The following is a 24,241-nucleotide window of genomic DNA, read 5'->3' as shown; positions in this document are numbered from 1 at the left end:
TTTTTCCACTTCCGTAGTACGAGAGCTTATCTACACAATATGTTTATAGTATTCAAAATCCATTGGCCCTCGTGCTACATGGAGATGGTAAAATTGGTCAGTCAAAATTGCATGTGTGTGCGCACGCTTTCAATTATAATTGGCCAATCACTGACCAATTTTACCACCTCTATTTAGTCTGAGGTTTTACCTATACAGTCTACACATAGTAATCAATATCTGTTGACGCTCATACTACATGTGGAAAAATTGGTCAGTAATTGGCCAATCATAATTGTAAGTGTGTACCAGGCTTTAGGCTGGTTAGTATTTTCCATCTGATAAGGCATGGATGAACAGTGATAATATGGAACTTGTAAACGTTACTTTGTAGGCTGTAATAGTGAGATCCTTTGATATGCACTGAACACTGGATATGGATGCCAAGTTCATTATTTCAAAGCAATCTGAGTGTGTTTGGCCAGTATTAACACTCATTGGTCTTGATTCACTAAACCGTGATAACTCATATCACAGCCGTTTTCACGTGTATTTTTGCGTTTGCACACGATTGCAAAAATAATTTGAGATTGTGCGCAATAATTCGCGATAGCCTGCAAACGTGTCCGAAAATGGCCGCCATATGAGTTATCACGGTTTGGTGAATCAAGCCCATTGTAATTCAACTGAACTGAACTTTATTTCAACTGTGCACTGAAAATAGCACTCAGCACAGTGATGCTTAATTTGAGTTCATTTTGGCAACCTATGTAATGCTGGCAACACACTGAGAGATTTCTGTCAGATGAACTCAATTTACCAACAGCACACGTGATCATTAAGGCATGATGTGCAGTGAATAAACATTGGAAGAACGTCAAACATGCTATCATATGCAGTGCACATGCCCAGTTCATTTTTGCATCAAGCAACTGTGCTTGGCATAAGATAGTCATGGTTGCATTTCTGATAGATGATAGCTAGATAGATTTTTTTCCCACTGAAAGTAAGATTTTTACCAGACTAGCGACCTATGTTTAATCAACAAAATCTGGTAATATGCATAAAAGCCAATAGTAGATCAGCAAGCCATCAAGGAGCAAATGTTTTTCATGTCATCTTAGTTGACATGCAGTGGAAATAGAAGCAAGCCTTTTTAGTTAGGGCAAAGTGGATGAGAACAAGTCCTGTGGTAGATTCTATTGATGCCTGTTTTGTTTCCTCTCGATACAGTATATACTATCTATAAATGGATACCTGCGTGTCTAAAATTTGGACAATATTATATGTACTGTATATCCGGTATGGGGAAATATATTCCGCTACATTCAGTATGTTTCAGTGCCATACCAGTCGAAGCAGATCCGCAACACATCAATGGTTCCAGTAAAACCCCACTTTTATATTACTTCAAGGCAGATCCTGCATCAATGTACAGTAAAATAAAAGTGGAGTTTTACTGGAGCTCTTGATGTGTTGCTGATCTATTTCAACTGCATATGCTGACTGCCTTGGAGAAAAATTATTTTTCAGCACCAGGGCCGGATTTCTGAAGGCCACAAAAGCCTGGGCCTTGGGCGGCTATAACCCAAGGGAGGCACTCAAACATGAAAGAGGAGGGTGAAAATGGGAGGAACACATGAAATGAGGAAACTGATGCTCCAGGGAGCTGTCCATGAAAGAAAGGGACCGCTGTATGTGGATGATACACATAGATGAGGAAGTTGCACAGGGCATGGGAGGGACACCACTGCACAGCAAAGGGAAGCCACAACATATTTGGCCTACGGGCACAGAAAGTATAAATCCTGCCTTGTTCAGCACCATCTTGGTATGTTTGGGATATGAGCTGTGTATTTGCCTTGAACTGACAGCCTTATACCACCCAGCTGTTGGAAAGATTGTCCAGAGACTCCCCAGTCATATAGTCACATATATGGTCAACATAATGGGAAATGCTTTATGAATACTTGTCGGCTATCATCATTTTTGTTTGCTGCATTTAAATAGAATTAGACAAAAAGTAATAATAAACATGTATGGTCATTTTTAAAATATAACATTTATTCATTTTTCCTTGTATTATCATTTATTCTTCAAAAACTATGTTCAGATTGTACAAATGTAACATATATAATAGCACAAATATACATATAACATTCATTTAAGTCAAGCAAATTATAAAACTAGCAGGTTACATCATACTGTCCGTATAGGTAAAAATACTTTTTAAACTGATACATCATAATTTAAAATGTAATAGTTGTATGAAATGTATAACATTAGTATAGTATAAACTAGCATATCTTGAATGAGTAAATATAAGAAAAACATACAAATGAAAAAAAAAATTCCAAATAGATGAAAATATTTTCAAATATGTTGTGTCACAAGATTTTTTTAGAGAATTTTTTTAACAAATAGTTTAGTACATATCAAAAGTAATTCTTGATGTACAGTCCTAATTGCAGGCAGCACAACATGTGTGAAGTGAAACCTCTTTGGCAGGAAGGGAAGGTTTGTGCTTCAGCATTTTATTTTTATTCACTTTTTATGCACTTAAAGAGAACACAGTGTAAGTGGTATGCTGAGACTGATAAGCGCTGATGGTCCACATGTAAGCATGTATAGCTATTCTCCTTCTCCTACACATCACTTCCTGTTAATGAAAAGAGATATATTATTTAAATAATGCAGAAAGATGACTGGTTACACTTAAAGTAAAAATATGTGGTAAGTGAGGGTTGAAGTAGGCTGGTAGGGAGTAGTGTTGGGCGAACAGTGTTCGCCACTGTTCGGGTTCTGCAGAACATCACCCTGTTCGGGTGATGTTCGAGTTCGGCCGAACACCTGACGGTGCTCGGCCAAACCGTTCGGCCATATGGCCGAACTAAGAGCGCATGGCCGAACGTTCCCCGAACGTTCGGCTAGCGCTGTGATTGGCCGAACGGGTCACGTGGTTCGGACCCGAACGCGCTCTGATTGGCCGAACTGTCACGTGGTTCGGGTAAATAAATACCCGAACCACGTCATATCTCCGCCATTTGTCTGTGGGTTTAGCTTTGGGTAGGCAGGCAGGGTAGTTCGCGCTCCAGCCACGCTAGCCAGGGTCCCCCCCAGTCATTGTGTGTCGCTGCTGGGAACAGTAGTACACCGCTCGTTCAGCCACACTATATAGCATTCTGTGTACTGTTCTGTGTCTGCTGGGAACAGTAGTACACCGCTCGTTCAGCCACACTATATAGCATTCTGTGTACTGTTCTGTGTCTGCTGGGAACAGTAGTACACCGCTCGTTCAGCCACACTATATAGCATTCTGTGTACTGTTCTGTGTCTGCTGGGAACAGTAGTACACCGCTCGTTCAGCCACACTATATAGCATTCTGTGTACTGTTCTGTGTCTGCTGGGAACAGTAGTACACCGCTCGTTCAGCCACACTATATAGCATTCTGTGTACTGTTCTGTGTCTGCTGGGAACAGTAGTACACCGCTCGTTCAGCCACACTATATAGCATTCTGTGTACTGTTCTGTGTCTGCTGGGAACAGTAGTACACCGCTCGTTCAGCCACACTATATAGCATTCTGTGTACTGTTCTGTGTCTGCTGGGAACAGTGGTACACCGCTCGTTCAGCCACACTATATAGCATTCTGTGTACTGTTCTGTGTCTGCTGGGAACAGTGGTACACCGCTCGTTCAGCCACACTATATAGCATTCTGTGTACTGTTCTGTGTCTGCTGGGAACAGTAGTACACCGCTCGTTCAGCCAGACTATATACCATTGTTTACTGACACTATATAGCAGACTATATAGCATTGTGTGTACACCGCTCAGCCAGACTATATACCATTGTTTACTGACACTCTGTGTACACCGCTCAGCCAGACTATATACCATTGTTTACTGCCACTCTGATTCTGCTGGGAACAGTAGTACACCGCTCGTTCAGCCACACTATATAGCATTCTGTGTACTGTTCTGTGTCTGCTGGGAACAGTAGTACACCGCTCGTTCAGCCACACTATATAGCATTCTGTGTACTGTTCTGTGTCTGCTGGGAACAGTAGTACACCGCTCGTTCAGCCACACTATATAGCATTCTGTGTACTGTTCTGTGTCTGCTGGGAACAGTAATACACCGCTCGTTCAGCCACACTATATAGCATTCTGTGTACTGTTCTGTGTCTGCTGGGAACAGTGGTACACCGCTCGTTCAGCCACACTATATAGCATTCTGTGTACTGTTCTGTGTCTGCTGGGAACAGTAGTACACCGCTCGTTCAGCCACACTATATAGCATTCTGTGTACTGTTCTGTGTCTGCTGGGAATAGTGGTACACCGCTCGTTCAGCCACACTATATAGCATTCTGTGTACTGTTCTGTGTCTGCTGGGAATAGTGGTACACCGCTCACCCGTCACTGTATAGCATTGTGCTCTGTGTCGCTGCTGGGAATAGTGGTACTGTATAGCATTTCTGTACTGCCACTGTACTGCTGCCAGTCAGCGTGTACTGTAAGGATAAGTGAAATGAGGAAGAAATCCGGTGAAAGAGGGAGGGGCAAGGGAAGAGGTGTTTCCCCTGACGGTTCACGTACAGGCCACAGGGGAGCACCCAAGAAAACCCACTCAATACCGCCCATGTTGTCCAGGACAACAACCCTCACAAATCCAAAAGAACAGGACCAGATAATTACTTGGATGACCTCTCAAGCGTCCAGCAGTGGGTTAAGCAGCACCAGCACATCACGCACGAGGTCCGAGTCCTCAGCCAGTTACAAGGAGCCAGTGGGCACAAAGCTGACACAACCGGCAGCGACACCACGCACACAACTGCCAGATAACCAGTCCGATGAATTACCTCAGGACACAATGGGGTATTCGCAGGAGCTATTCCCAGCCCAACAAACTTCCACCTTTCAAAGGTCAATGGAGGAACAGCCAGAAATGTTGTGCCTGGATTCACAACCGTTAACTGTGGGAAATGCACCGCGCACTGAAATACAAGGCGAGTCCGAAGAGGACTCGGAAACCCAAATCCCAGAGCAATTTGGGCAGGAGGGGTTGCAATTGCAGGAGGTCGGCCGACAAGATCTGGAAGACGACGTTGGAGTGTGCTGCGCAGAGGTTGTTGTGGGGAGCTCTACTCCACGGCGGTGGCCCACAATGACATATGACGAGTTTGAGGAGATGGAAGAGGAGGGTATGGACAATGTGGACAGAGACCCAGATTTTGTTTGTGAACGAGAACATCGCCGTCGTAGCAGCAGCACAGATGAGTCTGTTGAAGAACACACTGCTGCACGAGTTCGCCTTGTGCCACAAGGTAGGCGGCGCGCAATTTCAGGCACCACAAGCGTGGAAGTTCAAGTGAGAGGCAAAAGAGGAGCAAACAGAAATCGCCAGCAAGGAGGCAGGTGCTCCAAAGTCTGGGCTTTCTTTGAAGACTGCACTGAGGATGTTACCATGGCGATTTGCAAGGTGTGCAAGACCCGCCTGAGCAGGGGGAAAAATATTAACAACCTCTCCACCACCAGCATGAGCCGTCACATGCTATCCAAACATCCCACTCTTTGGGCAAACGCGTCAGGACAGGGTACCAGAAACAACACTGCCTCCCTTGGGTTCACCAGACCCGCCTCAGCAGCAGCAGTAGCCCAGCCATTGCGTGGTTCACAACATTCACAAACATCAGACGACGCTGACACTGTCACTTTCCGGAGTAGTGCTCTTGAGGTCTCCCAGTGTTCATCAAACACAACAACCAACAGCCCTTCCGTGTGCAGCGCTACGGTTCAGTTGTCTGTGTCGGAGATGTTTGAGCGCAAGAGGAAATTGCCAGCAAATGACCCCCGGGCCGTGGCAGTAACAGCCAGCATAGCCAAGCTTCTGGCCTGCGAAATGCTGCCATATCGATTGGTGGAGACAAACAGCTTCAAGGGCATGATGTCAGTGGCCATCCCACGTTACGTGGTTCCCAGCCGCTACCACTTTGCACGCTCTGCAGTGCCTGAGTTGCATGAGCACGTGGTCAGCAAAATAACCCGAAGCTTGAAGAATGCCGTTGCCTGCAAGGTTCACCTCACCACTGACACCTGGACGAGTGCGTTCGGCCAGGGTCGATACATCTCCCTTACCGCGCACTGGGTGAACCTTGTGGAGCCTGGCAGCGATTCCTCACCTGCTACGGCACGGGTGTTGCCCACGCCACAAACAGCTGCACCGCCGTCCCTCCCACTGGATAACAACAGCAGCACCTACCTCTCTGACTCCTTCTCCTCCAACGCATCTCAAAGCTGTACCTCATCCGGAAACGCTAACCCAGCAGCAGTAGGATCGTGGAAGCAGTGCAGCACAGCTGTTGGCATGCGTCAGCAAGCGTTGCTGAAGCTAATCTGCCTTGGGGATAAGCAGCACACAGGGGAGGAAATTTGGAGGGGAATAAAGGAACAGACGGATTTGTGGCTGGCACCGCTGGACCTGAAACCGGGCATGGTTGTGTGTGATAATGGGAGTAATCTCATTCGCGCTTTAAGGTTGGCTAAGCTGACACACATCCCTTGCCTGGCGCACGTGATGAACCTAGTAGTTCAGCGGTTCCTGAGGACATACCCAGGCGTGCCCGATCTGCTGTTGAAGGTGCGTCGAGTGTCCAAACATTGTAGAAATTCCAGTACTGCTTCGGGGGCACTCGCCAAGATGCAGGAGCGCTTCAATCTCCCCCACCATCGCTTGCTGTGTGATGTCCCTACGCGCTGGAATTCTACGCTGCACATGCTAGCCCGCTTTTGCGAGCAGAAGAGTGCAGTGGTCCAGTACATGACGGCGCAGTACCGAGGCGCATCCGGCCAGCTGCCAAGCTTCTGTGGATCCGATTGGGCCAACATGTTGGACCTCTGCCAAGTCCTCCAAAATTTTGAGCAATCCACGTTGCTTGTGAGCAGTGACAACTCTTCAGTCAGCATTACCATACCACTGCTGTGTTTACTGAAGAGGTCGATGTTAAAAATCAAGGAAACAGCTGTCATGATGCAACTGGGGGAATCTGAAGGAGAAAACGATCAGCGTGATGGTACCAACATCAGGCCATCCGCCTCAGGGAACGCTGGCCCCAGCAGCTATGACGAAGAAGAGGAGGAGGAACAGCTGGAGTTGGAGCAGGAATTTCATGCCACCACTGACGAGGGCCAGAGCGGTGCACGTTGGACTTCCACAATTCAACGCGAATGGTCAGCAGAAGCAGACCAGGAGGAAGGTGACGACTATGATGCATCACAACAACTATCACAACGCTCACAAGAGGATGATGAGGATTCTGGTAGGACTCTGGCACACATGGCTCAATTCATGCTAGACTGCATTGAACGTGACCCACGCATTGTGCGCATTCTGGACAACACCAATTACTGGGTTTATACCCTTCTGGATCCACGGTACAAACACAATGTTCCAAAACTGCTTGAAGAAAGAGTCAGACAGGTCAAAATGGAAGAATACCAGCAGGCCCTTGTGGAGACTTTAGAGAGGAGATTGACATCCTCCCCCTCCTCTAGCCAGTTGTACGCAGACAGACTGACTTCCGCAAACCCAGGACGACCAGGAGGGCAGCAAACAACGCAAGCCGCAGCTAGTACCCAAAAGGGAATGGTATCGGCAGTGTCCTTGGAGTGGGAAAATTTTCTGACACCCATGCAGCCGCAGCCCACTGAACAGCAAGCGTGCAGATCCACCTCCAACACCGATCGCCTGGAGAAGATGGTCAAGGACTACATGTCAGATGGCGTAGCTGTGTCGAACCATCCATCTGCACCCTTCAACTATTGGGTATCGAAGCTAGACACCTGGCACGAACTGGCAATGTACGCAATAGAGGTGCTGGCTTGCCCGGCAGCCAGCGTTATGTCGGAACGCTGTTTCAGTGCTGCCGGAGGCATCGTCACAGATCGGCGTATCCGCCTCTCTACAGAAAATGCAGACCGTCTGACTCAAATTAAAATGAATCAATCCTGGATTGGAAATGACTACGCAACACTCCAGGACCCCAACCAAGTAACATGACCAATGAACATCTGGGATGGTGTTGCGTTTCCGGGCCCTGTTTATTGAACCTCTCATCTGTATTACATTTATGACTGCATGGCGGCAAAAAGCATTGCTGCTATATCCGCACGCTTTTTGTCCACATGCAAGGCCTGGGTTGTTGTGTCTCACAAAGCGTGGCCTTCTCCTCCTGCGCCTGCTCCTGTTCCATCACGTCTGCTGCTGCTGGGTTAGCGTTGCCGCGTGGTCCCTGTTTATTGAACCACTTATCTTTATTACATTTATGACTGCATGGCGGTACAAAGCATGCTATCCGCACGCTTCTTGCCCTCATGCAAGGCCTGGGTTGTTGTGTCTCACAAAGCGTGGCCTTCTCCTCCTGCGCCTGCTCCTGTTCCATCACGTCTGCTGCTGCTGGGTTAGCGTTGCCGCGTGGTCCCTGTTTATTGAACCACTTATCTTTATTACATTTATGACTGCATGGCGGTACAAAGCATGCTATCCGCACGCTTCTTGCCCTCATGCAAGGCCTGGGTTGTTGTGTCTCACAAAGCGTGGCCTTCTCCTCCTGCGCCTCCTCCTGTTCCATCACGTCTGCTGCTGCTGGGTTAGCGTTGCCGCGTGGTCCCTGTTTATTGAACCACTTATCTTTATTACATTTATGACTGCATGGCGGTACAAAGCCTGCTATCCGCACGCTTCTTGCCCTCATGCAAGGCCGGGGTTGTTGTGTCTCACAAAGCGTGGCCTTCTTCTCCTCCTGCGCCACCCTCCTCCTGTTCCATCACGTGTGCTGCTGCTGGGTTAGCGTTGCCGCGTGGTCCCTGTTTATTGAACCACTTATCTTTATTACATTTATGACTGCATGGCGGTACAAAGCATGCTATCCGCACGCTTCTTGCCCTCATGCAAGGCCTGGGTTGTTGTGTCTCACAAAGCGTGGCCTTCTCCTCCTGCGCCTCCTCCTGTTCCATCACGTCTGCTGCTGCTGGGTTAGCGTTGCCGCGTGGTCCCTGTTTATTGAACCACTTATCTTTATTACATTTATGACTGCATGGCGGTACAAAGCCTGCTATCCGCACGCTTCTTGCCCTCATGCAAGGCCGGGGTTGTTGTGTCTCACAAAGCGTGGCCTTCTTCTCCTCCTGCGCCACCCTCCTCCTGTTCCATCACGTGTGCTGCTGCTGGGTTAGCGTTACCGGTCCCTTTTCCTGGAACCTCTTATATGTATTACATTTATGACTGCATGCCGACAAAAAACATGTTACCTGTGCAAAGAAAACAGACATTTCCCGCATTTAAAAGACAGTTTTCCCTTTGAAACTTTAAAATCGATTTTCTCAAAAACTATAAGCTCTTTTTGCTAATTTTTTTTTCCTCTTGTACCCACTCCCAAGGTGCACATACCCTGTAAATTTGGGGTATGTGGCATGTAAGGAGGCTTTACAAACCACAAAAGTTCGGGTCCCCATTGACTTCCATTATGTTCGGAGTTCGGGTCGAACACCCGAACATCGCGGCCATGTTCGGCCTGTTCGGCCCGAACCCGAACATCTAGATGTTCGCCCAACACTAGTAGGGAGCTGAAGTAATTCACATGCTGGCCATGTGGTAGTAACCAACTCTGATGTTCCTGAGGCATAACCTGCAGCAGCTTTTTGCTGTGATGGTCACTGTTCATTGCAAGCAGGTAGATTTCCTCAGCTCTGCAGCAGACCATTTTTATGGCATGCTCAAAGCCCCCCAAAAAATACAAATTATAATAAAGGCTTATTCACATTATGTGCACTGCTGTCAGCCATGATGCACCACACATAGGGCTTGACAAATAGCATGCCTTATCCGAGTTAACACGCCTTTTCAGAGATAACACTTCTTATCAGAGATAACATTCCTTATCAAAGTTAACATGCCTTATCAGAGTAGCATAGCAAGCGCTGCGAACACGCAGGGGCTCAGGGCAGGACGAGTGGAACTCTCGTCATTGCCAATTAGCAAGCATAAGTTCATAGCGCTCGCAATGCTACTCTGATAAGGCATGTTAACTTTGATAAGGCATGTTATCTCTGATAAGGAGTGTCATCTCTGATAAGGCGTATTAACTCAGATAAGGCATGCTATTTGTCTTAGTGAATCAAGCCCATAGTGTGCAATCTGCATTGTCCATAGAATTTCATGTTACCATTCACAGTACAGCTATGTGCTCCCACGCATTGTGATGTAAAGCAGCTTGAAACATTGTATCGCACAAAGCACACCGTTTCCCACCACATTTTATTGTGATACGGCCAATTATGTCAGTGCTTCAATGCACTGTAATGTGCATGTGGAAATGCCTCACCTGAGGAAATATTTACAATATAGCAGAACGTTCAGAAACACGCTCATTTTGCTCTTCCCTCCCTATGTACTCCTAAAAAATGCATACAGTTCAATTTAAAGGACAACTGTAGTTAGAAGAATATGGAGTCTTCCATATTCCTTTTAAACAATACCAGTTGCCTGGCAACCCCGCTGATCTATTTGGCTACAGTAATGTCAGAATAACACCATCATGTTTGTGAAGAACAACTTATATCTGGGTTTTTGGTGCTTTTCCATTTTAACTCCTTTCGGACCGACGCAGTTTAAATCTACGTCTGGCGGGTGGTGCTGCGGTTCTGACCGGACGTAAACTCTACGTCCCATTCACCGTGCGCCCCCGACTGTTCCCGCCGCTCTTGCCGCTTTCTACCCACCGCAATGTGCTGCCCGGCCGTCTCTATGATGGCAGAGCACTGTGAGTTGGGCAGGAGCTGTTTTAATTGGCTCCTGGCCCTGCCATTACTATAAGCCAATCCCATTGGCTTACATTGAGTGACAGGGTCAGGAGCCAATGAAAGCGTCTCCTGACCGGCGTACAGCGCTCTGTCGTCATAGAGACGGCAGAGAGAGCAGCCTGCGGCGGGGACAGAGTGGCGTGACCAGCGGGAGCAACAGATTATTGTGGCGATTCGTTGGTATGCGCGTTTTAGCGTACCAGCAGCCTCTGGTCCTTAAAGGGAACCAGAGATGAACGTTTCACACAAAATAAACATATCAGTTGATAGCTTGTAAAGAATAAATGCTCTACCTGATAATTTTGCCGCTCTGGTGTGCCTTTTTTAGTTTTTTTTTTTATACATTATTGCTCCAGGAAAAATCAAATATGGCCGCCGGCTCATATCTCTTCTCCTTCCGGGTTATATGAGTTGTTCTGGATGTGCTGTCTTGGCTATATGAGACTATGCTGCTATCTAGGCTAAATGCAGCCTTTCATCTATGTGCTTTCATTTTGGTATGATCTGCCTGTAGGAAGTGTCACTGATAATAACTGCAGTTTCATTCCTATGAGAATCTAGTGCACACAGAGCACACAGGGATCATATTACAGCCACAGAGCTTCTCTCTCAGGAGCAGCAGCCCCTCCCAGTCATAACAGCTCTCAGTATGCAAAGCAGAAGATCTAAGCCAGGAGGGGGAAGGCTTGGGCTTGAAAGGACTCCACAGAAGAGTGACTCAGCTATAATGATTCCAGGTCAAACCTCGACTGAATAGTCGGTGGATTCTTATCACAGTTGCTAATAGACTAATTAAGCAGATAACAATGAAACTAAAAGCAGGGTAGGTGTTTACTGTCATGTTCCCACTGATAAATGTAATAAAATACATGAGGGTGCTTCATCTCTGGTTCTCTTTAAGGGGGCAGAGGCTGCTGGTACTGAAGTGGTTAAGGTATTGATAAGCAACACCTTTCTTCTTCCTAATACCTAACCCTAACCCCCCACCCCACCATGTAAACCCCTTCCCCTAATATTAAGTTCTTCCCTGACCGCCCCCCCCCCCATCACTAGTTTCTTCATACAAAATTAAAAGGTACAGTGTACAGTCTTATGGCTAATTTTAACCTTCTAGCTCTAATTAATATATATAACATCTCTAAACACTATCTTCTATTGACTAACCCTAACTTCTAACTTCTAAATTGGGTGCTGACATTTGGCTAGGTAATAATAACCAAAGCCCAGCACAAAAATCAAGCAACTGACACACTACTGCAGTCAAAGAGATCAAGGGGAAAATGAAATAAATGTGGTAGCCTCCATATCTCTCTAACTTCAGGTGCCCTTTAATCTTTATAGTTACATTTCAGCATCTATATTCATGTAAAATATGTTTTAGTAAGGAAGATCCTCCTTGACTAGTTACTGACCTTAAGATGACCAAAGTCGTAGAGTAATGATTACATTGAATATAATAGCTTTGGCTGTAAGAAGCCTCCAACCATGCATATGCAGGGACAGTGTGTTCAAACTTGGATCTGTAAAAAAGTAAGAATATAATGACTCACTATACAATTTTGTATTGAATACACTTCACCATTATTTAAAGAGGAAATACACCCACCAACATTTAGCAGCTTTGGCGAAAGTGGGTGGAAATATGTACACAACACCCATCACTGGATTTGTTTGACATTTCTCAGTTTACTGATTTATTCAATGATTCCTCGTAACATCAAAAACATATAAACATGCTAAGCTTGACCTTGGGCTGAAGTATACTCGAATTAGATGAGTGGGAAGCATTATGATAACAGAGACACATTTATGAAAACGTAACTTACTTGTGTGGAAATTTTCATCAATAGACAGTGACTTGCAACTCTCATCAGTATCACCTGAAAGATAAAAACAACAAATGATAGCTAATTCCACAATTGTTGTTAATATAACTCATATATTTAAGGGTTTACAGGCAGCTTCTCACTACTAAACTGTTATAATATGTCCATAAAGTTGTGAAGACAGTTAGATGTGGAGCACAATAACACATGCAGGAGCCATTTCTGTTGTCCTCTGTGGTGTACAGCTACAATTATCATCATGTTCCACAATCATAAATGAACAATTTTGCTACAGGTCAGTCACTGTTTATGATTGGATCCTTCTAGGTCATTAGCTTTTTTTTACTAGCTCTTTTTAAGAATGGTAACTGTGGACTTTTCCAATCATTTTTTTTAATTACTCCAGTAACTCAGAGGATTGTTCCACAAATTGTTATGGAAACACTAAACAACTGACTGAGAGGTTTATTGGCACCCTTCTCCCATCTCTCAATCGCCTCCGTTCCTCCAGACTGTGATCCAGGGCAACCAAGATAGCGAAAGACCCCTCACACACTGGCAACCACTACCTAAACCTACTTCCATCGGGCCACCACCACAGGTGCATTTCCCCAGTACCTCCAGAAGCAGGAACTCTTTCTTCCCCCAAGCAGTCCAACGTCTCAATCCAGGCTATCCTTCATAGCCCTCCCATCCATATTTGTGTGTGTATGTATGTATGCACCCTATGTACAGTTACTCTCGAGTGCTGGACTTTATCTTATTACTGTCTGTCAATTTGCATCACTGAACTTGTCTGTGCCAAGAACATTTTCAGATAGAAACCCTTTGCACTTGGAAAAAAAATCTGATTCTGATTCTAGTGAACTATTAATACAAATTCTATAATTCAAAAACAAATATTTCATGAACTCTTATTTGGAAACAGAAAAATGTTATGCATTTACCTGTGTCAGATTCTGGTAATACTCGTTTTCCATTATATTCCACATTACACTCGGGGTCATTAGAGGGGTTTGCATTATTCCATGTGACTGTACTGTATCTCCAAGTATTTCCATCAGACTTGTCCAGCACAGCAGTGTTATTCTTGTCTATTTTATCTACTTTTGAAAGTTTGTCAGGGCTTGGGACATCAGTGATAAGACACACAGAGTTTGGCAGGCCTTCTTCAGTTTGCTTAGACTTCAGTTTGTATACAAATGGCACCTCTCGTGTTGTTTCTGCAAATAAAACAAGAGAAAACATTCAATCTCACCATTCTGTTCAACGTTGTCAGTGCATCTGTGTAAAGCTTGTCATACAGTACACAACCATGACTCTACAATCTTGTAAAATGTTATGACTGCTATGTAATATAAATATCCACAAATTGAGATTATTTTGAGTAACGTCAATAAGTACTACATACTCATACTACATGCTAATGGTAATACTGGACAAGGAATTATATCAAGATTGTATTATTACTATTTATATATTTCTGGAGAATCATCGTATTCCAAAATGCTGTAATTGGTGATATATGACCAGCTTATACTACATATATCTGCTTAATAACCAAACTAAGCAAATTATAGTCCTTTTAATACTGTATTATTTTCTTCTCTTTTATTTATTCCACACTCAACATGAGGCATAAATGTCAACATCACCATATAAAGAAGCATAAGGTTACCATCATATTTTTAAGTGTGCCACAGTGATCTACAATTTAGTATACGGGTATGTGGTGGTAATCCTGCTATGTAATTTATAACTTGTAATTAAATATGCACTGAATAAATATATATTTTATTACTGCATACTTATCAATGTTGGTTGTGCAGTACCCTTTGCTAAATGTCAGTTTACTTGCCCTAGTGACAATTCACAGTGCTTTTCAATATAGTATAAACTGTAGGCCTGGAGCCGGATAGATATTCAAATCTCAGAATCATTTTGTATGAAAAGTCTAGGGGATACACAATTGTGATAAATCCATGCAAAATTATTTCATTGTTATTTGTTGGACAATTGCCAAATATTTTTTTTTGCTTTGCATGGAGCATCACATCTTGTAGGGATTTGCATGTTATGATATATATATATATATATATATATATATATATATATATATATATATATAAATATATATTAATATATATGTATATATATATATATATAATTAATATCTAATTGGTGTAATGCACAAAGGAAAAGACAAAGCACTCGAAGATACATTGACTGCTAAAAGAAAACAAGAGTTTGCTTTCTTAAAACAGAAAGACTTTTGCGATAATTCAGGTTGGAGCGAGCTTGAGATGTCTCCCAGTGCATCACTGCTGAATATATGCAAATTAACCATTGTTGCCCTTAGAAGCTAAACACACCTCCAGAACCGCTGGAATGCAATGATGTGTAATTTTGTTAATTTGTCCAAAGCCATAATAATCCAACATGCATACAGACTGTTTCGGATTGTTTGATCCTCATCAGTGCATGGCATGGATTAATTTGGCTCTATGGAGTAGGGCTTGTAACACCGAGAGGTACAGAGGAAAATGCAACAACTGCAAAACTTACTCAGAGTAATAGACAGAGTAGTTCCTTTTGCAAATATTAGTTTTCTTACACCCTCATGCTCACAGTGTTATGCTTCCTTACAAAATGCAGACAAGGTATGAGTGATACATAGTTAATCATTTCCTTACTATTTTCTTGCCATAATTGCTGAATATGGAGTAGTAAGTTTATAAGGACTCAGATGTTGACATTGTCTCTGTGCGACATAATATCCACTTTTATTCCTAACTGGCAAGTTACCTTTTTTTCTGTATGATGTTAGAAATGTACCCCATTTCTATTTCTGTGACTGCATAATAATAATAATACGTAATATATTACACATGTGACAAATTACGCTGATTGTTCAACATAGCAAACAGCAAAAATAAGTGGAGAATATGGCAAATAAATTGTTAGGGTACTTCATTGCACATGAAAACAGCCAATATCCAAGATAAATACATACCAGGCTTTACTATCGCTCTTGTCCCAGAACCAAAAATTAGTTTACCAGTATTACTATAATCACACAGTACTACAAACACACACTAAAACATGCCATCTGATACTAGGTGGTGGGCTGGTGTTCAGGGCTGGTGTTCATTAGCTCCAAGGAACTAGAGCACATGTGTCCCCCCATTTCACAGATTTATAAGGGAAGCAATCACTGCAAACTCATTAAAAGGTTACTAATTGATGCACCTAAATAGCATCTTACAAAAAAGTATGTAAAAGTAACAGCTGAAGAGGTCCTGGGCCCTGATGCACCATACATTGTCCCACTCACTACCACTTCTCACTATGTTGCTCATCTCACCCTTATAATGCTTTTTTCAGAGCATAGAAATCACAGAAAAGTACAATAGACATTGTTTTCTATTAATGTACCCAGTGTCTACCCCTGCAAATGTCTGATATTATTATCTGATAAAAGAAATCCATCTATCTTATTTTACAGTCAGAGGCGGCATTCATGCAACCACCCCAGCTACTCCCTTCCAGCTCTCAGGGCTGATTCAGAGATCCAGAACACCATTGCCTGCTATATCTGCAGAGATTAGTGAAGGCCTTCTTCACTACAATGTTTTGCCTAACCCTTCTTTTAGATCCATATTGGAGATGTGCAAATGCCCAAGTAAATGTCAATTCTAATTGTACCACTTGGAAACATGGAATGCTATGTTTCTTTTTAATCATCCCAGTATAACAGTATTGGTATTTGGCAGTAATGCTTGTCACACTATTATCAGAGTTTGTATACAAAATTATTCAAAATATGCACCCATTATTTATCAGTTGGATTGGAAACCACATGATGATTCTCACTGTTAACAGTATCAACACATACCAGATACAGTATACTGTAAATATATAACATAAACATTCAACTAATGAAACAGATTAAAGTATGGAGTGGAAGGGGTTTACTGGAGGGGTTGTAAAGTGAAATGTAGAGGAATGAGCCTGTTTTTACTTTAACCATGCAACAGTGCCAGAGAACCCCAAAATAGGGATAGGGACTTCTCAGCATGTTTGGATCTTTGATGTGACCACAGATTAATTTTACTGCACTTTGAGAAATCTCAATAGTTGCATGTAGAAATCCTGCAAATGTCATGAATTGCATTCTTAAATTGGCAAAATATAAAATAATGTCAATCTATTATCTTGTTTGTTCTAAAGGTTAAGGGATTATTTCCACTGTCAGCCGCGGCCATATCCAATTCGGCCTCGGCTCCCGTTCTGCTGCGTGCCATGTACGGCTATAATGTTTCAGATTTATGGAACATGCTGTCCAGATTTGCAGCAAAGTGTGATCTGGACAGCAGGCCATGTAGTAGATAGGCAGCGTTTCATTGTGCAGCTTGCATGCAGGGAAACACTGCAGATTCGGCCCATATTCGGGCTTCGTGGAAATAGACTCACCAGGTATCACCAAAAGCTTTGTTCCATGTCCAAATGTAACTTTGTCATAATTATTTGCACTGTGATAAAGAGCTTAACAAAATTGGCATAGACTACTATCTGGTAAGATTTGAACTCTTAATAATTTGTTCCATGCCTCTTGATTTACAATAATATAGGTACGAACATACCTACTAACCTACATTGACTTTAATAATAAAGATTATGCAGATAGGGCATTATTCCACCCAGGCATTTGTGGTCAGACTGGGCTACAGTCTAATGTCTGTACAGCTCTTCCCAGGCCACTTCAGCTAATCCTGCTGGGAAGAATAGCAGGCACTAGAATTATCTAATGAATGCTATAGGTTGGTTGAAATCTGTACATTGTTGTGGTTCTCAAATATAGCTATATTCTATAGAAACCTAGTCACTAGCACTGGTTTCCAATTTTACTGCCTAGCCATAGGTGGATATCACCTTTTACATTATCTGGTTCAAACGCTTTGAGTCAGAACCACTGATATGAGCTGTAGGAAGCTTTTGAAATAAGTCTCTTCTAGAAGCATGTTACACAACTGGATCAGAACCACTTGCAAGAAAGCTATGCCATTAAAATTACCTAATGAAATGTTTATTAGTTTGAGAAATAGGATGTCTGCAGATTTGCTCCATGACTAACCATACCTCTTTTTCATTAGTCTAGTGAACTTGGACTCAAAAATAAATTATAGTAAATCACTCTTTAAAGTTCTTACTTGTTGTCACCAGTAGTCGGGTACCTGTTCCAAAGATGAGCTTGTCCCCTGATCCCCAACCATCACAGTGTTATAAACCAGTGCAAAAATAGGACCTACAGAGTGACCCTAAATTCTAAGGTTGGGATCAGGACCAATATATAAATTGTTAAATACATACAACCATAACAACAGATTTATTATTGTGCCCATTTCAATTATTTTATAAAACAAATAAATGAAGGGCCACACGGTGTGGCGTGAATGTTCCATTAATAATGCCCACAAAATATGTTTTGGTCTAAGTAAATTACTATTCAATATAGGCCATAACCATAGGCATATGTTGTTATTTGCTATATATTTCATGTATATGTGTATTATTTCTCTGTATCAATATTTTGTGTATGTTTGTATACAGTATATTTCTATAACAACATTTATGTGGTGTACTCTTTTTGCATTTGCTATGTTAATCAAAATAGCTATAAATATCTCCCAGAATCAGGAGTGTAATAAACATACAATATATGTAATGACTTACTCGGTTGGACATATAGTTTGGTCCCTGATCCAAACACCAATTTGGATCCAGAAGCACAGTGATAAATCTTATTACAGTAAAGATAAAGGTACAGCCATTAGAGACAAGCAAGAGTTGATAGGGCGTCTTGCAAAAGTAGATACACATATAATTGTATCATGAGCTATAATCTACATTTTATAATAATTATAATTTATATTTAATTCAGTTACTTTGTTCCATATTTACATACATTTGCTATTTTTCTGTATGGGTTGACATACAAATATCTATAGACAGCTCATAGCTAGGTCCAACTAATTAAGTTGAAGGGATATACAGTAGATGAATATATATATATATATATATATATATATATATATATATATATATATATATATATATATATATATTCACCTGATCATTAACTATGACCTTGGTTGTGAAGTTTAGGGTAATAAATAATATATAATTACTGGGGATTATAGTCAGCCTGGTCCCCGCTCCAAATGTTAATTTGCCAATACCAATATTTGCACACAGTGACATGTATCCTGACAAATACCCTAATTCCACCTTTCCTTTGAACACACAATGCTTGCAGGCTGCAATATCGTAACACAGAGGGGCTCATTTTATGAGTCAGAGTACCAAAAATCAGATGCCTGTATTTTACAAACTAAATGTGTGAAGTTTTCAAACAGAAAAGGTCCAACATTATGCTGAATTTAATATATACAATACAAAGTCATTCAATTGAATATGAACATTTGTGTTAATAATGCAGTGCTGAATAAAATTATATCTTACTTACTTGGCAGGACATCCAACTTTGTACCACTACCAAATATCAATTTATCTGTGCTTCCACGATAAGCACAGTCATTCACTCTGGTGCATAAACCACTGTGGAACTTCACTTTTGTTTTTGCAAACATCCATGATGATGAATGATCTCTTTTTCATTTATTAGTCTGAACGTATCAAATGCTGTATTTTTAGGCCATAGCATATTCAGTTAGAACAAAGAATAAGTGTATTCAAAAAAAAGTAAAACAATATACACTGTGTGAGGAAATATATTGTTATCACTCCCATTGCATCTGCTCCAGTCTTATTATATGTATATGTAATTATTGTTATTATAACTAATATTATTATTAATAATGTATAATGATTTGAAGTATAAGCCACCCTCTTATTACGACATTTGTTTAATATGATCATTAACATTATTATAATGACAATGCAGTAGCAGCAAAATATTGTACCATATTACTCATCAGTTTATTCACTAAGAGCTCGATCCAATTCATTTTTTCTCCTAGGTGGATTTTCACACCTTATCAATAAAATGCCTTCAGTGGGCAAGAAAATACTCAGAAGAATTTTTGAAATAGATCAAAGGAATTGCTTTCTTAAATGAGTCATCAGGCAATAATATATACCCCCATTTACTTACCTGGGGCTTCCTCCAGCCCCTTGCAGCTGACATGTCCCATGCCACAGCTCCGCTCCCAGTCGCCGGCCTGGGGTGCAGAGGCCAACCAGTACACTGCGGACAACGTGGATTTAATTGACAGCGGCGCTCGCAGAGGTGCAGTAGAGGAGGTCAGCGGGGACCCCAGCCGGTGGCTGCAAACAGAGCTGTCAGTGTGGGACATGTCAAATGCAAGAGGCTGGAGGAAGCCCCAGGTAAGTAAATGGGGGTATATATTATCGCCTGATGGCTCCTTTAAGAAGAAACTTACCAGGTCTAACCATCAGTTTTGTTCCAGACCCAAAGATGAGTTTCCCATAGCTTGTAGTAGCACAATGATACATGCTCATACAATATGGGCTAGACTAAAATTTATATAATTTCACCCTAGTCCAAAGGAAAGTTAAACTGAATTATTTTCTTACTTTTTAGAATTACCTAATTGTGTATACTGAATAGTTTACAAATCAATTAAAAATAAAGAGTTAAAATTCTACTGGTTGCTCACAACTTAATTGGGTATACTAGGAACCCATCTGGCAAATGCAAATTGTCTGATCTTCCTACACAAGGAGATATTTTTAACAAATCATATTTTGATCTGAAATAAGGCCAGTTGCAAAAAATATAGAGAGTTAATTCCCCCTGGGCAGAAAGGATCGGTTTGGCTGTAAAATTGATTGTTTAAAATCTGCATCAGTTAAGATACTTATTTTAAATATTAAAGAGGATCTAATAGAATATTTTATCTTCAAAGTCTAATTTGCATTACTTTTCAGAAAAACTATTTTTTAAAAATTATAGTGTAAATCGCTTATTAGATCCTACTAAAATTTCATCATATGCAGCTAGCATTAGTGGATAATGATCCTGCAACAGGTCTTCCTATCAGGTGGTAAAACTCAGACTCCTTACCCATTAATACTTTCTGGGTCAGTAAATCCAAAGGATATGAATGACAGGTTGAGATCAGAAACAAGAACATTGGTATGTTCCTAATTATAGGTGCATATTTCACGGTGCATATGACCATTCTGAAATCTAACAAAACATAGAATTCTCCACCGTTCATCATTATTCTAAACATACAAGCTCCATAGCTGTTGAAATTATCCTGGATTCATTATCTAGTGGTCATTGACCTGGAGAAGTATGCATATAGAAATTGTTGGAACGTCTAAACTAGTGTCTTGCATACTTGTTCAAAGTGAATACAATGTAATTAAGCCTAAATGGAACTACATCCTCAGGGCTTGCCTAAAGCAATTCAGCAATGGTAGATATCATATTGCTTTATTCACAAATTCACTGTAGGTTACTTTACATTAGAATATACCCAATTGAGTCTGGAGTAATTTCCATTAATGTTTTTGGGTATTGGATGAGTATGGAAAGGGGGGTGGGAAAGCTTCTATAATAGCAGATAGTGTCATATTAACCATTCCCTATTCTTTAACTTCTAAATAAGAAATGAAATCAATATGCAGTTGATACTCTCAGCAGATTTTGAAAAACATTACTTACTAGGCAAAACTGTCAACTTGGTTCCTGTGCCGAAAATCAGTTTCCAGCCACCACTACTAGCAGCACAGTAAGATAACCTATTACATAAAGTAGCTCTGTTTATGGTGATACCTGCAACTAGATTTATTCCTGACAACTCAGCATTAATTATTGTTTGTGAGCTAATTACGTGTATACACTTTATGCCATATATATTTCTATTCTACAAGGCATATATGGGTGCAATATTTGACATTTTAGTTAATCATTCAGCTCAATCTCATACTATGTCCTACTTTTGCCAACATTAAGGATCACTCATTGACTATGACTCTTAGATGGCATTGTAATGTTAGGAAAATCAATAAAATGGGCTCATAGTGTAAGGGTAATAATGGCAGTATTTGTATAGCGCCTTTCTCCTGTCGGACTCAAAGTGCTTGCGAGGCAGCCACTAGAGCGCACTCAGTAGGCAGTAGCAGTGTTAGGGAGTCTTGCCCAATGAACTCCTTACTGAATTACTGGCTTACTGAACAGGCAGAGCCAAGATTCGAACCCTGGTCTCCCATGTCAGAGGCAGAGCCCTTAACCAGTACACCATCCAGCCACTAGGGTTGACGAAGAGTCTTTTAAGCATTGTAGGTAACATTTAAATAAGCTGAATCTGCTATTCTTAAAGGGACTCTGAACTCAGCCAAAAAATGAAAGTTGTACTCACCTGGGGCTTTCTCCAGCCCAGTGCTGGTCGGGAAGTCCCACGAAGGCGTCCTGGCTCCTCTCCATGTCCCCGCTCCGGAATGGCTGACCGGCCGAAGCCCGGGCGACACTCGGCCGAGTGTCGGGCTGCTCCTTCCGCGTATGACGCGGCTGACGTCACGCGCTGGCCGCCTCGCGTCATCACGGCGGCCGGCTTGGCAGTACTGCGCATGCGTCATACGCGGAAGGAGCAGCCCGACACTCGGCCGAGTGTCGCCCGGGCTTCGGCCGGTCATGTTTTACACATCTGGTGGTGCCAGCCTTGTGGATTGACTACATAATGAACAAAATTATATCTTACTTACTTGGTAGGACTGCCACCTTTGTCCCACTGCCAAAGATCAGTTTATTGGCATTTCCAGTATAAGCACAGTCACGCACACCAGTACGCAAACCACACATTCAAGACATCCCATTCTACTTTTTTTTAAACATCTATGATAGTTCATAGTTCTGTTATATGTTGTATTAAATGGGTCAGTATATGGTTGTAATAGGCATTTGTACTATACATCTATTTGATATTTAAGCAATAATAGCAAAGTTAAGATAAAGATTAAGTACTAGTGTACTTTATATGTAAATCTTGAGCTCACCCAGAGGTTGTGCCTGTTGCACATTTTGTTTAATAAACATTGACACTATTAATAAGCAATTTTGGTCACTATGCATTATGAACATTATGCATTGGCAAGCTTATTCCTCTTTTGTGAACCTTGTCCCTCACAAAGGGTCTATAGAAAAATATTTTCATATTTGTACACAGTTTTCAAGCTGTCAGGCTAGGTTCACAGTGGCTGTTGCATTCCCTGTAGTAGCAGTAACATCGGATCAGGAAAGCGGCGCCACATGTTATCTGTGTATGTGAAGTACAGTGAAGCATACAGTCAAAGGAAAATATGCTTTAGTGTCCCTGGTAACGTGCCCATTTTGCAGTAATGCAGTGTGCTACCACGATGCACACCATTATACCATAACATTCTTGCCACACTGCGAACATTGCATAGGTGGTGCATTGCAGTGCTACAAGCCACATTACAAAGCAGCCATCATGCCACACCACAACACACCACTGTGAATTAGCCTTATGATCAAGACTATTATTTATGTTTAGTATCCCCAACTCCTTGCATTAATTTTGACTGTGAGCTGTCTAATGTAAAACCATCCACTCCAATATTGTAATGAGAATATCAATTTAGTTATAGACCTAAATGCAAATTTTCTCTCAGCAAAAACGTATTTTATCCTAACAAGTCCTTTCCCTACAGTTGGAGTTGGTGACTTTCATAGAATGATCACTAAGTCTGTGGTTACACGTACAATGATCATAATATAACTTCCTCCAACCAGATAGTTAAATTATTATTTTTAAAGATCACCTAGTGCATGGGCTGCATTCAAATTTGGGCCATTATGTATTACTACATTTATATGATATGACCAGTCTGCTCTCCTGATAGTAAATGATAAAATAAATAACCCCACATGAATGTGTACACACACCACTGTGAATGTGATGGAATGGAGTTTTAAAACACAGATAAAATAATAATAACGTTGGTGATGGGGCAAAGACAGTCAGTCAGTCATTGCACTTAACATGCAGTCATTGCACATGTTTTGGCCTTTCCTTTTCAACCACCAGCCATTTGAACATTTATTAAAACTTAATCTGTTAAGAAATCAGAAACTACATATATGTTTCAGTGAATGATCACTTTGTACTCACCCTTGCAAAAGAATCTCTACACTGAATTAACTTTTTTGTATTTCATGGTGATAATACTGTATTTGTTAGATTAGTATTACATAAGGTGGTCTTTGGAAAGAATAATTAGAGATAGCTGGAATGTACTGCCTGGGACCTATCTAGCCTGTCATCATGGGTCAGATGTCTGATGATTACTGATAACCCAGTTCATCCTGACAAGCAACAACCTATCTGATTATTTCAGTTAACCACTTTTAAAAGTACTAGAATGACATTAGGCATGAGTAGTAAGATAGCCAATGGCTAGAAAGAGAGTATTTTTCTATGGAAAAATTAAAACAATCAAATTAATAGTATTCAATAGATCATAATGAATGTTTATACGTAAGTATTATTTTTCATTTTAAATT

The 24,241-nt window shown here is 41.6% G+C and overlaps 1 gene segment (V, D, J or C); it reads right to left on the bottom strand.

Annotated features, from left to right (window-relative positions):
* Positions 1-2,214: 2,214 nt before the first annotated feature.
* The window catches only part of LOC137521920 (T cell receptor alpha chain constant-like), a 38,627-nt gene continuing 16,600 nt past the window's right edge, over positions 2,215-24,241 (bottom strand). The window contains 4 exon segments of the C gene segment in view: positions 2,215-2,638; positions 12,253-12,360; positions 12,667-12,720; positions 13,614-13,889. Coding sequence covers positions 12,254-12,360; positions 12,667-12,720; positions 13,614-13,889 — 437 coding nt within the window.

This window comes from Hyperolius riggenbachi, chromosome 1 (genome assembly GCF_040937935.1).
Source record: "Hyperolius riggenbachi isolate aHypRig1 chromosome 1, aHypRig1.pri, whole genome shotgun sequence".
NCBI lineage: Eukaryota > Metazoa > Chordata > Amphibia > Anura > Hyperoliidae > Hyperolius > Hyperolius riggenbachi.
The sequence above is the reverse complement of the archived record's forward strand: the minus strand, read 5'-3'. Positions and strand labels throughout refer to the sequence as shown.